This window comes from Cynocephalus volans, chromosome 6 (assembly GCF_027409185.1).
Source record: "Cynocephalus volans isolate mCynVol1 chromosome 6, mCynVol1.pri, whole genome shotgun sequence".
Taxonomy (NCBI): domain Eukaryota; kingdom Metazoa; phylum Chordata; class Mammalia; order Dermoptera; family Cynocephalidae; genus Cynocephalus; species Cynocephalus volans.
The window spans coordinates 22,648,638-22,663,567 of NC_084465.1; the positions used below are offsets into that span (position 1 = coordinate 22,648,638).

A 14,930-nucleotide genomic window follows, 5' to 3' on the forward strand; every position below is an offset into this window, starting at 1 on the left:
AGCTAGGGAGATAATAGGTTTGGGCATCAGTCTAATTATCTCTAGCATATTATCATACTGTAAGCAGCTGTGTCCACCAATCTTCAAAAAGGCTTAACTAGGGTTCCAGCAATCACTCAAACTACCTAAAACTTTAATTCTGAACCTTCCTGACATCTAGAATTTACAAATTGCTAGACCTATTGCCTTAACAGCAATACTTGTACACTGCTTCCTTCCTGAAGACTTTAGGTCTTCAAGGAAAATACAGCAAACTGAATGTATTTCATTCTGCATAACTTGTTTCTAGTTACCAGCTGCCCTGGATTGAATAGTGTCCCCTGTCCCCCAAATTCTACATAGAACTTCAGATTGTGACCTAACTTAGAAATAGACTTTTTGCAGATGTAATTAAGGTAAAGACTGAGATGGGATCGTATTATATTAGAATGGACCCTAAATCCAATGAAAGTGTCCTATATTATAAGAGCCAGAAAAGGACAAGTGAGGACACAGAGGAGAAGGCCATGTTAAGGTGGACGCAGAGACTGGAGTTATGCTGCCAGAGTCCAGAAACACCAGGAGCCACCAGCAGCTGGAGGAGGCAAAGAAGGGGGCTCCTCTGGAGCCTGTGGAGGAAATGTGGCTCCTGGCCTCCAGGCTTTGAGAGAATAAATGTCTGTTGTTTTAAGCCTCCAAATTTGTGATCATTTGTCATGGCAACCCTAGGAAAATAATCCACTAGCTTTAATGGTCATAAACACTGCATGCTGCTTCTAATAAATAACCAGTTGACAAACTCCAGGAACAGAAGAAAGGAGGTGGAACAATATCATCTCTTGCTGTCACACCAGGGTAGAGGGAGGCAGGAAAGAGAAGATACTAGGTAGGTGCTAGAGGACAGAGAACAGGAAATAGGTAAACAGCAAGTTGGTGATGACAAAGAGATATAGGTTGAAAATCTAGACAGAGATGGCAGTGGTTGACAAGTATAGTTGGCAGAGATCAGAAAGCCAGGAAAGCAAGAATTAAGGAGCAGGAAGGTAGCAGAGAGTAGTCCATGCTGAAATTCATGCACAAATGACAAGGGGCAGGAAGGAGAATGTATGTTTTACAATCATTATTCCATTTAACTATGACAGAGTTTCTATGGCATAGACTGTATTATTCCCATTTTCAGAGGAAGAAATAGGTACACAGAGGTTAAGCAATTTGGTCACGGCCACCAAGCTATCAAATGAAATGTCTGGGATTTAAATCCATTTGGATCTGATTCCAGGTCTCATGCCCAAAGTTTGGTTCAAAGTATTAAACAGAACACTCTGCTATAAACCTGACTGTATTAAAGAATGCCTCAACTATAATTTTTTATATACTCCTCTCAGGGCAATAGCTGACCCAATGGAGTAGAAAGATCCAGGCCAGGCCAGTAATCCTGGCTGCATGTTGGGATCATCTGCGCATTTTACAAAACACTGATGGCCAGGCAGGGCCCAGTCCTGACCACTGATGAGAAGTTCCTGGGTGATTTTAATGGGTGGCCTTGCTGAGAACCACTGCTCTGAGCCCACAGGTATTAGTGGGACATGCAGCTGGGGAAGAGATGAATGTGGTGTTTGCAGGCAGACTCTAGCAATTTCACTTTTCAGAAGTTACTCCAACAAATACTGGGGCAGTGAGGTAAATGAAAATATGCTTTAAGTATTTCGGGACTGTCTAAAATTTCTACTTGCACAGCTTTTATTTGTTCCTCCAATGATGTGGGAATTTGAGCCTGAGCATTAGCAATGCTGCCTTGTGTCTCACATTGCCCTACATGAGCCAGAAAATGTAGGCTCATTCCACATTTGGAAGGAACTCTACAAAACTCAGCAATGTGCTAGACTAGGAAGCAGCTTCTGCTGCCACTGCAAATATTGTTTCTACAATTTCTGGGCCTGCTTGAAACAAAGCTGGATACTTTTTTTTTTTTTTAAGTTATTACTGGTGTTCACAACACTAAGAGCCCTCAGAATTAGATCCCACTTCCTAGCCTCAAGCTGGGCATGATGATGTTGCGTTAAGGGAATGCTTCTCAAACTTGAGTGTATATCACAAAATCACCTGGAGGGTTGGTTAAAAAAAGATTCCCAGAGTGGGGTGAGGTTCAGGAATGTGCATTTCTCAAAAGCTCCCTGGTGATGCTGATGCCACAAGTCATGGGCCACACTTTGCACTGAACTAGTACAAGGCCATGCTTCTCAAACCCTAAGGTGTATAAAAATCACCCGCCGATGCCATACAAATGCAGATTCTCATTCAGAGGTCTGAAGTTCTTGTCCACAGATCACTCTGTAAGTAGCAAGAATACAAGATATTCCATTGAGGGGTAAGGGAAGAAACTTTACTTGTTCTGTTGTTTACACAGTTTGCCCATTCAGCAGTTTGATAGGTAAGGAATAAAAGACTTAAAGTATTAGTCCCCTCATTCTTTTTTAAGATGGAGACACCAAAGAGAAATAAATTAAATGACATCCGCAAATCAATGATGAACTAGGAAACTGGAGTGAATCAGTGTAATCTGTTTTCTCATGTCTAAGGAATGAATAATTTGTAGACTCTGGGAGACATAGAAGGCATGAAAAGTATCCAGTTCAATCATTTGTTTCCAACACTCCACATCCAGAATGCCAGACATGATGACCCAAAATTCCATGTACAGAATCTGACCCAGAAAAAATGAGGAATTTCTCTTCACATATTTCCTTATTTTGAATGAGCATGCTTTGCCTTACAATGGGTGGAAGACATTTTGCAGAAAAAGTAATGGCAGTAGAGAGATCTCAGATGTTAAGACTGAAGTATCCAATCCTGCCTTCATACTGAGGGCATCAGAGGCAGGACAACTCTGACATTTTAATTTAATCATCACCAAAATCTTAAACCCAAGATTGTAAATCTTATACCGTGGGTGGAAAACGTGTCCACACACATCCTTGCACTAGGGAAGCCATCATTAATTCATTCACTATCATCCACTCCTTCAGTCATCCGTTAATTAAATATTGAGAGCCTGCTCTATGGCAGACACTGTTGTAGGAGCTGGGAATTTAGGAGATAATCAACTGCAACAAATATTCGAGCTCTTCTATGTTGTAATGTGCTTGAGGTGCTGAGGCAAAAGAGATGGTTCTATGCTTTACCTCTGTGTGAGGCAGTATAGGGGGGTAAGGAATTTAGGGCAGTGCTTCTCTAACTATGGTGACAGCCCAGACTGATATTTTTATAAAATACAATAAAAATGAATTACAAGAAAAGAGAAATTAAGAAACCCACAGCTACATACAAAACACAAGTCCCAATTTTTTATTATTTCGATTTGACAGGTGATGTCAAATTGCTGGAAAAATAATAAAAAGTGTCTAAATGCTCACTCTCAAATTCTCTACATCTCACAGCAGATTAGTAACACATAGTTTACTGACAAGCAGAATCCACAGACTACGACGTGAGCAGAAGTGGTTTAGAGCATGGACTCCAGGGTTATGTGGTCTGGGTGTGAATTACAGCTCCACTCTTTGCTAGCTGTGTGACTGCGGAAAAGTTCTTTGATCTCATTGTTTCTCAGTTTCCTCACCATAACGAGAATATCACCCTCACAGAGCTGCCACCATACATTTAAAACACTTAGGAGTCAACACATATAAAAAGCACTCAGAATAGTCTCTGGCTGAAAGCAAATGCTACTAAAGTTTTCGCTGCTTTCACTACTATCTACTGTTATAACTGCTGTCACTACTATTATTACTTCTGTTATTACTACTAGCAGTATTCTGCTGTAGCACTTTGGGCTATGTTAGCATCCACAGAAATGCCCCTTGTAAGCCAAGTGTCTGTACTGCCCAGATGCCATTTCAGAGAGGCGAGGACAAAGTGTCCTGAGGTTCTCTTCACAGGGTTCCCAGGCACTGTGCCTGCTCATCATCGAGCAAATGAAAGCAGCATTAAGACAGCTGTCCTTCCACCCGCCCTGGAGAACCCGGCCAGGCTGATGCTGTGTGACACTGGGTGCTGCCTCCAGGGAAAGGCACGTTCACTCTTTGGACTGTGACCAAACAACAATCCAGTGGAGGGAATAACTTTAAAGGACATTTTTATACTTCACGTAATTGAATACTTAACTCACATGAATTTTTTGCACATTCCCAAGCTCTCTTCTTAATATTTGTTTCGAATTTTCAGCTAAAATTTTTGAGAATTATTTCCTACTTTTTCTTCAGATTAGCTACCTACAATTAGCTGGGAATAAAAATATTAAAAAGACACAGAAGCACGTTTAGGAAACATTGAAACTTGAGCATGGGAAACTATATTAGAACACAATTTACAGTCATTATAAAGCAAGATAATTTCTCAAGATGGGAAAGGAAAATAACCATCTCCTCATTTGCTTTTTTTAATCTTGTAATTCTGAGAATATTAAACAAATTTATTGATATGGTCTAAGAAATTTTCATTTTTATAAAATAAAAATTTTATGAAGAAAGAGAGGGCAAAAAAATAACCAAATAATAAAACAGGCATTTTAGCTCTGAAAACAAATTTGGAGGTTAACAGCTTGAATGGCCTTAGTCTCAAGATTTTCTCACTTACATATAATTGTCATATCTCGATAAAGTCAAAGAGAGAGCAGCTGAAGTTGGAATCCTTAGCCTCAGAATGGAGAAATGGACTTCCAGGACCAGAGGCATGGTGACACGCACAACATGACTGGTGATGAGGTTGGCAGTGACGATATCATTTAGCTGGCAGTGTCCGGCCTTGACATGGCCCAGACTGTAGTCAACAAGTTATGACTTTTAGTGTGTCTTTGCTATTTAAGCTGAAAATTATTATGTTTAATAAGCCAGCATCTCTAGATCACAGATTCACTCTGCAGTGCACTGTTGCCTTTTTTTTTCCATTTTAAATTCAATACACTAACCATGTTAAAATTGCTTTGTGCAGCACATAGCAAGACACTTCACAGAAATAAATATTGAAAGGTTTGCTGATGGAAATGAGGCTAATGATATGGTCAGACAAAACATAAAAGTAAATAAGTTTTTGTCACTTTCTATTTCTCATCTTCCCATTCTGATTTTACAGGTATTTATAACTCTCAAAACTTATTCACTGTGTCCATCTGTTGCTACATCCATCCATCATTCAATAAATTATTTATTGAGCACCTTCCTGCTACCTGGCACTATACTGTGCTTTTGGAACTTTCCTTCTAGTGGGAAAAGACAGAAAATAAACAAGTTAGCAAAATTAACTAATAACTACAATTGTAGTAAGTGTTAAGAAAGGGAAAAACCCCAAAGTGTTAAAATATTGATTAATTGGGGAGATCTATTTGGGATCCTGACAACAAAGAGTATTCCCCTCAGACAATTCAGATGAAGAAATACGAATGAAGGGAAAACTTGCAGAGGTATAGGCCCAGTTGAAAGAAGCAACAAGGGATGTGGAGGCACCCAGAGAGTAATAACAGCAGAGAGCCCAAATCAAGGAGCACGGAGAAGAAATGGTGTCACCCAAGCCCAGTGAGAGCTGGAGCTACGGAGGAAGAGTCACCTGGCAGGACTTCTGGTTATGGAGGGATGCGCCCACGGTCAGGACCACGATCCAAAGTGGAGAGGAAGGGGAGAAGAAATAATCCAACCTCTTTCTCCTTTCACCCTCCAATGTCCTGTTAGGGCTTCTTCATATTGGCAGAACCTGATCAGAAGACACCTGTCAAGGGAGCCTCAGTGACATAGTCCATAGGGTTTGGCTGCAGTGCTGACAATGGACGTGGGGTGAGGGGGTAGGGGAGGATGGAGAATAACCAGGAAAGGGAAACTTCTTAGGTAGGATGGTCAGGAAAAGCCTCCCAGTGGAGGTGACATTTGAAGTGAGACACAGAGAGGAGAAGGTCCCAGCTGCGCAAAGAGCCAGGGAAAGAGTCATTGAGCAGAAGGGCGGGTGCGTGCATGCCTTCGCCCTTCCCCTCCTCTGACCCCGTTCTCACTACAGATCCCTCACCAGGAGCACAGCTAACACGGACCCGGGCAACACGAATGAACGTCTTCCTACGTGTGATGCCTCTATTGTATTTTTTCAAAATCATACAAGAGTTTCCACATAAAGAAGGAAAACTGAGGAAGATGTCTGTAAAGGCAAGTAAAAACAGGCAGGTAAAGCAAGTCCAACTCTGTTCCATTTACACGACTTCTGAATAGCTCAAGCCTTCCATACTTCGAATATCCTCACATCGTGCAACTGATGTAAAAATGTGCTACTATGTCCATCATTCTGTTAAATGAAGAGATACTATTAAGATTCAATTACAACGTAATAATAATTAATGTATATCCATAATATAAAGTCACAAATTTTCTTTTAGTTTTACATTTACCTCTAAGTGACTAGCAAAAATGCATATAAAATATAAACCTTAAGCCAATCAATCCAAAATATGTACTGACACAATATTTTTTCTGTTATCCAGAATCCATTTCTTGATATAGTCAAAGTACAATTTTCAGTATTAACAACATCATCACTTGAATTTAAATGGTCTGACTTTTATTATTTTTATTTATTTATTTTTTTCTCAATACATTTCAACTTTATTTTATTTATTTATTTATTTATTTACAAAGATGTTACCTTTATTTTTATGGTCTGACTTTTAAAAGCCAGCTGACTGGTTCAAATTCACCGTGAGCTAGCAAAGTTATTTATAGGAAGTCTGCCCTCAAATAGTACAGAGGGAAGTTTCCTCCTAGTAATTAAGGTTAGGCACAGTAACTTTCTTCCTGTTAATCCTTCATACTCTGGGATGCATTCATCAATGGAAAAATAAGTTCTTTCAAGGACAAATTCCAGGCAAATAATGGGCAGTTGCCTGCATGTTAATGGGACTCACCATCTCCCAAATCCAAAGCTAACCATTTTTTCTTAAAGATCTTAAGGAACTTTAATTATCCAACTGCATTAGAGCTAAATTCCCCTAGTGCCTGTTTAATTTATTTCCTCTTGTTTTGTCCCTGATGAACAGGGAAACAGATGGTAATTCTTTTTTAATTTATGACTCTTGCCAAGTCAATAAAAATTGCTTATGAAAATAGTAAGTTCAAAGTGTGTTATTACCTGTAGGAGAGGCCGCTGTACCCCCAGCACCTTCATAGTGTCTGCATTAGCGAGGATCTTCAAGGGGTCAGATGTTTTGGTGACTCCTTCAATCTCCTTGTTGATCTCAGCCAAGACCTGATTAAGGAAGATGTTTTTGATGTACACAGTAAGAAACTCTCGAAGAGGACACTGTTTGGCTGGGCCAAGTCCCAGAGCATGCTCAATCTCCTGAATAAATCTGGAAGACAAACAGAGTAAAAAGGTTGTTAAATATATCAGAAAAATAGTTATATAAATACAACACAACACACATGGTATTTCTAGGGTTTGGCTATTTCCACGGAGAGAGCAGGTTATCACTCCATGATTCATCTATGCATGATTTTTAATCTTTTATATAGACTATTCTGCTAATTCAACAGAAATAGCATAAAGTAAAAAACATAACTTCTAAACCAGGGTGGGGGGGTTGTGGGGAGAAGGAGATACAAAAAATATTTTTGTTAATTCAAGAAGGAACTAAGACTACAAGAAGCAAAGAAAAAGCAACAGAAACAGAAAATACAAATTATGGTGCAAATTAAAAAGCGCACACCCATACAGTACATATTTCTTATTGAAACTTTTATATAGAGAGATATTAATGTTAAAAAAGAGGGAGAGAAAATGAAGGATAGTCTTTAAAAGTCATGATGATATGTGAGTTTGGAGGTTTAGAAAGGGAATGGGATGGGAGTTGGGGGGCAAAGGAGAACTTTAACCTTACTTGTAAGGATTTATTTCCTTCATTAAAAACACTTAGAAGTATACATAACAGAATGCTAATAACTGTCCAATCTTGGAGAAGAGCATGCCGATGTTTGTTATGTTATTCTCTGTAATTTTCTATACAGGCAGCCCCTGCCTTGTGTGGTTTGATATGCACAAATTGTTTATAAACAATTTATAAAGAACATCAGCCCCCCAGTAACACGGTTTAAATTCCATAGTACCATACTACAGTTACCCCAGTGTATTAACTGCGAGTAATGGCATGAAGAAGAAACCGAGCGAGGTTTTAGCTCTTAGAAATTGCTACGTAAACAGCTGACGTGCATCATGATCAGTGACCAATCCCATCACTAATCCAAAGTCTCTTGGTGACTGGTCACTGTGCATTTGCTGTTCAGTTCATGTGTAGCCAACGAAGCATGCAGCTGTGGTGTCTCCTTGTCTCCCTGTGACAAATCCATGTGATGTTTTATAAAAGTTGAAAACTGAAAGAGGGAATTCACCAACAAAGATAAAAGTACAGGGACAGGAAAAAAAAAAAAATATAACACTGAAAGTGAAATCTGAATTGACTCTCAATGGAGTTATGAAGAAATAGATGATTGTGGGAATGTTGACACTGCTGCCATTTGAGAGGCAAATGCAGCCAGAGTGAAGGCGAACATGAAGAATTTCCTCTTTATGTTTATGCGGTTGTGTCGAAAGGGGTGAAGAGGGATGGGACGACAGAGGAAGTGATACTGGCAAAAAATTCACATTTAAGGAACTCTTTGTGTTTTTTTCACAACATTGAAAAAACAAAGGGTAAAATTCTGGCAGCTGATCCAAACTTAGAAGGAGTATGACAGTTCACCACGGCGTAATAAAAAAGATGCTTGCTGTGTTTTGTAAAGTATACAAGAAGAAGGCAGCAAGCACCAATCAAACTACTCTTGAAAAGATTTTAAGAAATAAAACACTTTACTTCTCAATGATCCTACTGTTACAGTGGACTAAATACACCTTAGTTTTCTTATGTTTTCATTTCCATATACATTTATAAATGACAGTAAGTTTTTAATGTCTCGACAAAAAATTTTAAAAGTTGTGAAACAACTGTGATTTAAGATTGCTTTACATAGTTTCAGCTTGCATGGCCATTTTTACAGTTCCACAATCCTACCCAAAGCAAGGGCTGCCTTGTACTTTAAATTTTGTCTCATAAAAGGGGAGGAGGAAAATGAAATGAAATAAAATCTAATGAAATAAAGACAAAAGATGAACAACTAACTGGGAAGATATATTTGCAATTCATATCACAGATGATGGCTAGAAATCCAGAAGGAAAAAAAAAAAACTTTGTAGAAAAATAATCAAAGGACATGAAAAGACCATTTGCAGTAAAAGAAGTATAATAGTCTTTAAACATAAGAAAAAATTAACTTCATTCATAATGTGAAAAAATGCAAAGTAAACTATACTAAGATACTAATTTTTACACCCATGCAGTTGACCAAATTCCAAAAGTTTAAAAACACATTCTGTCGGCAAGAGTGTGGGGAAAGAAGCATTCTTGTGTATTACAGATGAGAGTAAAAACTGGTAAAACCCTTGCGAAGGGCAAGTTGGAACTATCATTCAAACTACAAATGCATTTCCTTTTGACCCAGATATCCCACTTTTGGGAAATTCTTCTGACAGCTCTATCTGAACATGGATGAGATGATATATATATACATATATATATACAGAGTATACAGATAATTGTGGCATTGTTTTATGGCAAAAGACTGGAAACAACCCCAAAGTCCATAAATTAGGGGATAATTAACTAAACTCTGGTGTGTCTACACATTAGAATACTGTGCTCTCTCTGCCCGCAAATGTGGAAGCTTCTGATGCACTAATGTGAAAAGGCCTCCAGGAAATATTAAGAAAGCAAGTGCAGATCAATATGTATTTAGTGATATTTACTACACTAACTTCGTATAAGAATTATATGAGTATATCTTCCTTTGTTTATTTTAGCATTAAGACACCCTGGGAAATCGCACAAAAAAACTAATAAGTACCTGTAGGAGGCAGGGGTGGGGGTGAGGTCTAGAAGAGGAGTGGGAATGAGACTTTTCAGTTATAACTTTTTTACAATCATTTGGTTGCTGAAAACTGTGTCTTAGCTACTCAAATAAAATTAAATTAGAAAATTTAAAACTTACCTACACTTTTTAAAGACTATATTTCATGCACTGCTTTCTAATCAGACCACATTTAAAGTGTGGCGTATAAATAGTTCCTTAAGTTCAGCTGCTTGACCTATTAAAGTTTTTTTTACTATATAAATCAACTCATTTCAGTTAACCTTGCATATAACCAATTAAATATTACATTAACTATGGTGTGTGTGTTTGTGATGGGAGAGGAGGGGAGTATACATATAGGATTATCACAAAGAAAAAAGTAACCCAAAGAATGCAGGAAAGAAATTGGAAATTAACAAGGCACGAGAAAAGGCAATGAGCCTTTTTAATTGATGTTATCAATGTGGAAAGAGAAATAAAAATATGATCCTAAACAAGATAAAATGAATCTTTGAGGAGAGGGTGAGCAGAAGTTAGGGGAAAATGGAGAGATAAAAGTAGATCGTTAATCATGGCCATAATTTTAAGATCTCCTAATCTCATCCTGCTACATGGACCCCTTATGATCGCACGTAACCCTCAGAAAAATCCCCCACCCAGGTGCATCCAGGTCTCCTTAATCTGCATCCAAAAGAAAATTTGCTACTGAGTAACATCAAAATTATGTTTATTTTACTCTTTTTTAATATAATGGGAATCAATCATCAGAATCCCTATTTATTTTCTTCAAAGTGACTTAGAGTTTTGTCTGAGTGGAAGTACTTCTTACATTTTCAAAATCTTTAACATCCTTAGAATGAAATTCTTACTAGTCAACCTACTCCTAAACAGAGTAACAGAAGGCTCTAAATTATCCATATTTTCTTTTTCTCTAGTCTCTTATTTGCCTTTGGCGTCCCTAAAATATGAAACTGCTCTGACTGGCACTGATGGAGGGGCCCCCGTCACTTTCGGCTGAATGATTTCTTTCAAATACAAATTGTTTATTACCTAAAGCACACACATCAGTCTCAAATGACACATCCAGGTTGATGTTGTCATCTCTAACTTGAGGGGAACCATTCAACATGCTTCCAAATCTACCTTCAGAGCCGTGAGGGACCTCACTGTGCAGAATGCATAAAACATGTGGGTGAAAATGAAAGAGAAAAATTGGGGCTGTCTTACCAGCTCCTTCTTACGTCTAGTCAAAAATGGTAGAGTGGAGGTTATTAGAGGCTGGAGGAGATGGAGAGACATTTGGTGAAAGGACACAATGGTTCAGTTAGACAGGAGAAATAAATTCAAGAGATCTATTGCATAACATGGTGACTATCGTTGAAAACAATGTGTTGTATACTTGACATGTCTATGACAGTAGATTTTAAGTGTTCTCATCACAAAATTGAGTATGTTAGGTAATGCATGTTAATTAGCTTGATTTAGCCATCCTACAATGTATACATGTTTCAAAACATGTTGTACACCTAAATACGTACAATTTTTATTCCTCAATGAAAAATATAATAAAATTATTTTTTAAATGGAAAGCAATTACATTAAATGGGCAAACTGCCCTTTCTCGGGCATGAAGGGCACAGAAAACGAACTTTCCAAGCCATCCAGACTAGGAATCTCACTCACTGTCACTGCAGGAAGGAATAATTTAGGGGAGTAGAGCGGTCAAGAGCAGAGCACTTAGAGTAGTATTCCAGAGTTTGGACCTGGAATGTATAGTCTTGGAGAGGATACTTAGCCTGTCTTTGCCTCACTTTTGTATCCCATAAATGGATATAACACTACCTACCTCACAGGATTGTTCTGATTAAATAAGGAAATAAAAATTAGGCACTCAGAACAAAGACAGACACATAGCAACTGCTAAGTAAATGGTTGGCTGCTGCTATTTTTATAATTATTATTACTACTATCATTATGTAGACCCTGACGAAGTTGGAGATTAGAGGAAAGTGTGACATATTTTTTTCACCTTGCTCCTTTACTTTCCTGTCATCATCTATAATCAGCAATTCAGACCATTAAATTAATACTTCAACTATTTCAGCAACAAATAGATGTAGGAATGACCAGAGGTCAAATGCAGATTGCTTACTGCTATATCCTTAGTGCTCGGTACTACTCTATGGCTGGCACATAGTAGACTCTTGGGAAACATTTGTCGAATAAAGTATTGAATAAAACAATTAACGGGGCCTTTGATTTCAACCCACAGTTTCTGAAAATAGAGCCTGACTTTTCTGACAAATAATGTTCTTCTCCCAAGAAATTAGGCTAGAGGTCCAAATAAAAGCTTAAAGAAACAAAAACAGAAAAGCCATTCCATATCTCTATACCACCTCAGTGTTAACTGGTACCTCTTACTGAAAGAGTATTCTCTAGTTTTTGTCCACATTCCCACATTGTTTTTAATTTTGTGCAATATGGCTGTACACACTACTTTGTACTCAGCTTTTTCATAGAGTATTATAGACTCATTCCATCATGCTAATGAACACAACATTATTAAACTGAACGTCTGTTAAGAATCATTATTGTGTCCCCGGGTTTTATTATAGATAACCCTACAGTGAACATCTTCATTTTGCTTCTGTCGAATTATTTCCATAAGTTAAAATACTGCGAGCAGCTCCTCAACATCTTTCATACGTGAGTCTATTTTTTATTCTCCCCACATTCCCACAATACACTACATGGGTCAAAGTAGTTAAAAAATGAATAGCTGAATGGGAGACACGCAGGAGAGGCAAGGGTGTGGAGAAGAACCGTCAAAAAGCCCAATTTTTCCAACGAGGCTCCTAATCAGCTCTACGGAAGTAAGAAAACATTGAATTTTTACCAGTGAAAAGAATCTCATTAGAAAAGAAAATATTTCACTTCAAAGTTAAGCTAGAACACAGATGGAACCCTGTCAAAAGAGTATGATCTAATCTCATAGAGTACTTCACACTAGGGATTTCCTAGCCCTGTGAATGACAAGCAGGCAAACATAAAGTACAGGTACATCTGTCATATGGAAAAAGAGCCAACGAGAATCAAAGAAAAGGATCTACACAATGCTGTATGTACAGCATCTGATTACAGGATTTTGAGGAATCTCATTCAGACCAGCCTCCTAAACCTAAGATTGTAAATTAGAATAAAACAAAAAGCAATGACAATATTCAACCAATTCTGATTGCATTTGAATGTTTAAAGCAAGGATCTTATTTCCTACATTCTAATACTGCTTTTTGCAAATATTTAACCAGGGGTTTTCTTCTCAGATTATCAACTAGGGGGCCTCCAAAAGTAGTATACATGCAATACATATATTTTCGAATTTACTCTTTCTTGTAGCAAGTTATGTGTCCTTTGGAATGCACACATGAGCACATACTACCTACATTTCACCCAGTGTTTTCAAATTTTCTATCTTGATTTAATTTCTATCCAGGAAAATTATGAAGTAATTAAAATTTCACTCAAGCTTCCCAAGCCCCTTGCTTAGCCCAGCCTCTTTATCACACATTCCATTTCTCTGTAAAGCTCCATTTCTTCCATTCTATCCAGCCAAGAACTGTGGCTGCGGCTAGCTGGAAATATCCTTGAACACAGAGGGCTGACACTGTATTGTAGAAGCTGTGATGAGAGCAGTGGTATTTATTCATTTGAATAAAAATAGTTGCTCATAGTAAATAAGTATTCCTTACATTTGCACCCTAATGAGTTTTTAATATTTGAAGGTCAACATCACTAATACTGGACAAACTGAAACTCATGTGCCTTCTGACATGTCACAGAGGAAAACACAGCATCCCTTCTCTGCTACTCTTGCCAAAAACTGCATAACTTTAATCTACTCATGGGGACACATCATCTCTCCATAAAACCTAACTCAAAACATTCACATTCAGGATTCTGGCTTTTAGAGCACAAGTAATGCATACACGACTGTCATAAACATTGTGACATTGCAAATTAAGCTATTAAAGTATACATTTATATATAATCTATATCATACAACACATAAAATTTAATTTCATTTTGATGTTTCCTGACTTTGTTGTGTGTCACACATATGTTTTAGCAGTTTAAGACAAATAATATATACCATTAATATTTATCTGGAAGGCTTGGGGATTTTTCTCCTGATGCCATGCATCAGAACCAGCAGAAATGTGTGATTTATCCCTTATGGACTCTGCATTCTGCAAGATCTCTCAGCATATCATTTCCTCGAATGTATTTTCTAATCTACTCCCGACTGTCTGCAGATACCATGCTAACCTCCATTGAGAAGCTCTGGGTCTCTTCCACTGCATAATAGCTTTAAAGATTTTCTTTCTTTCTTTCTTTCTTTCTTTTTTAATGGAACCATATTCTTTCCATTTTAGTCCAAGATTTTAAATTTTTTTATTTTTTAAATTTATATATGTATATTCTTTTTATTGAAACATAATTGATTATATATACTTGCGGGGTACAGAGTTGACTATCAGTACTTGTGTACAATATGTGACGATCAAATCAGGAGAGTTGGCATATTCATCATTACAAAATGTATTCATTCTTTGTGCAAGATTTCTATGAGAAAACTTGCATGATATTTATAGGTCTGCAGAAACTTTGCTTAAGTAGTCAAGCAGGTTCAAAGATAAGTTCACATGGCACCATCCTCAATATGCTAGTACGCTACTGTCACATTTCATATATGTACATTTAATAATGTTGTATGACACAGATTATATATAATGTATATATTAAAGACTTAATTAGCCTCTACGGCCATACCACGTCTATGAACACGCCCAATCCTGTCTGACCTCACAAGCTAAGCAGGGTTGGGACCGGTTAGTACTTAGACAGAATATCACCTAGGAACACTGGGTACTGTAGGCTTTGAAAAAAAAAATGTGATTAGCAACAAACAGTGACACACACTGT

General features: G+C 37.7%; 1 protein-coding gene across 1 annotated transcript in view; it reads right to left on the minus strand.

Moving 5' to 3' along the window:
* The window catches only part of EXOC4 (exocyst complex component 4), a 791,906-nt gene that overhangs the window by 214,824 nt on the left and 562,152 nt on the right, over positions 1 to 14,930 (minus strand). Inside the window, exon 11 of the mRNA XM_063100340.1 lies at positions 7,138 to 7,357. Within this exon, the coding sequence (XP_062956410.1) occupies positions 7,138 to 7,357 (220 nt within the window). The remainder of the gene's footprint in view (positions 1 to 7,137; positions 7,358 to 14,930) is intronic.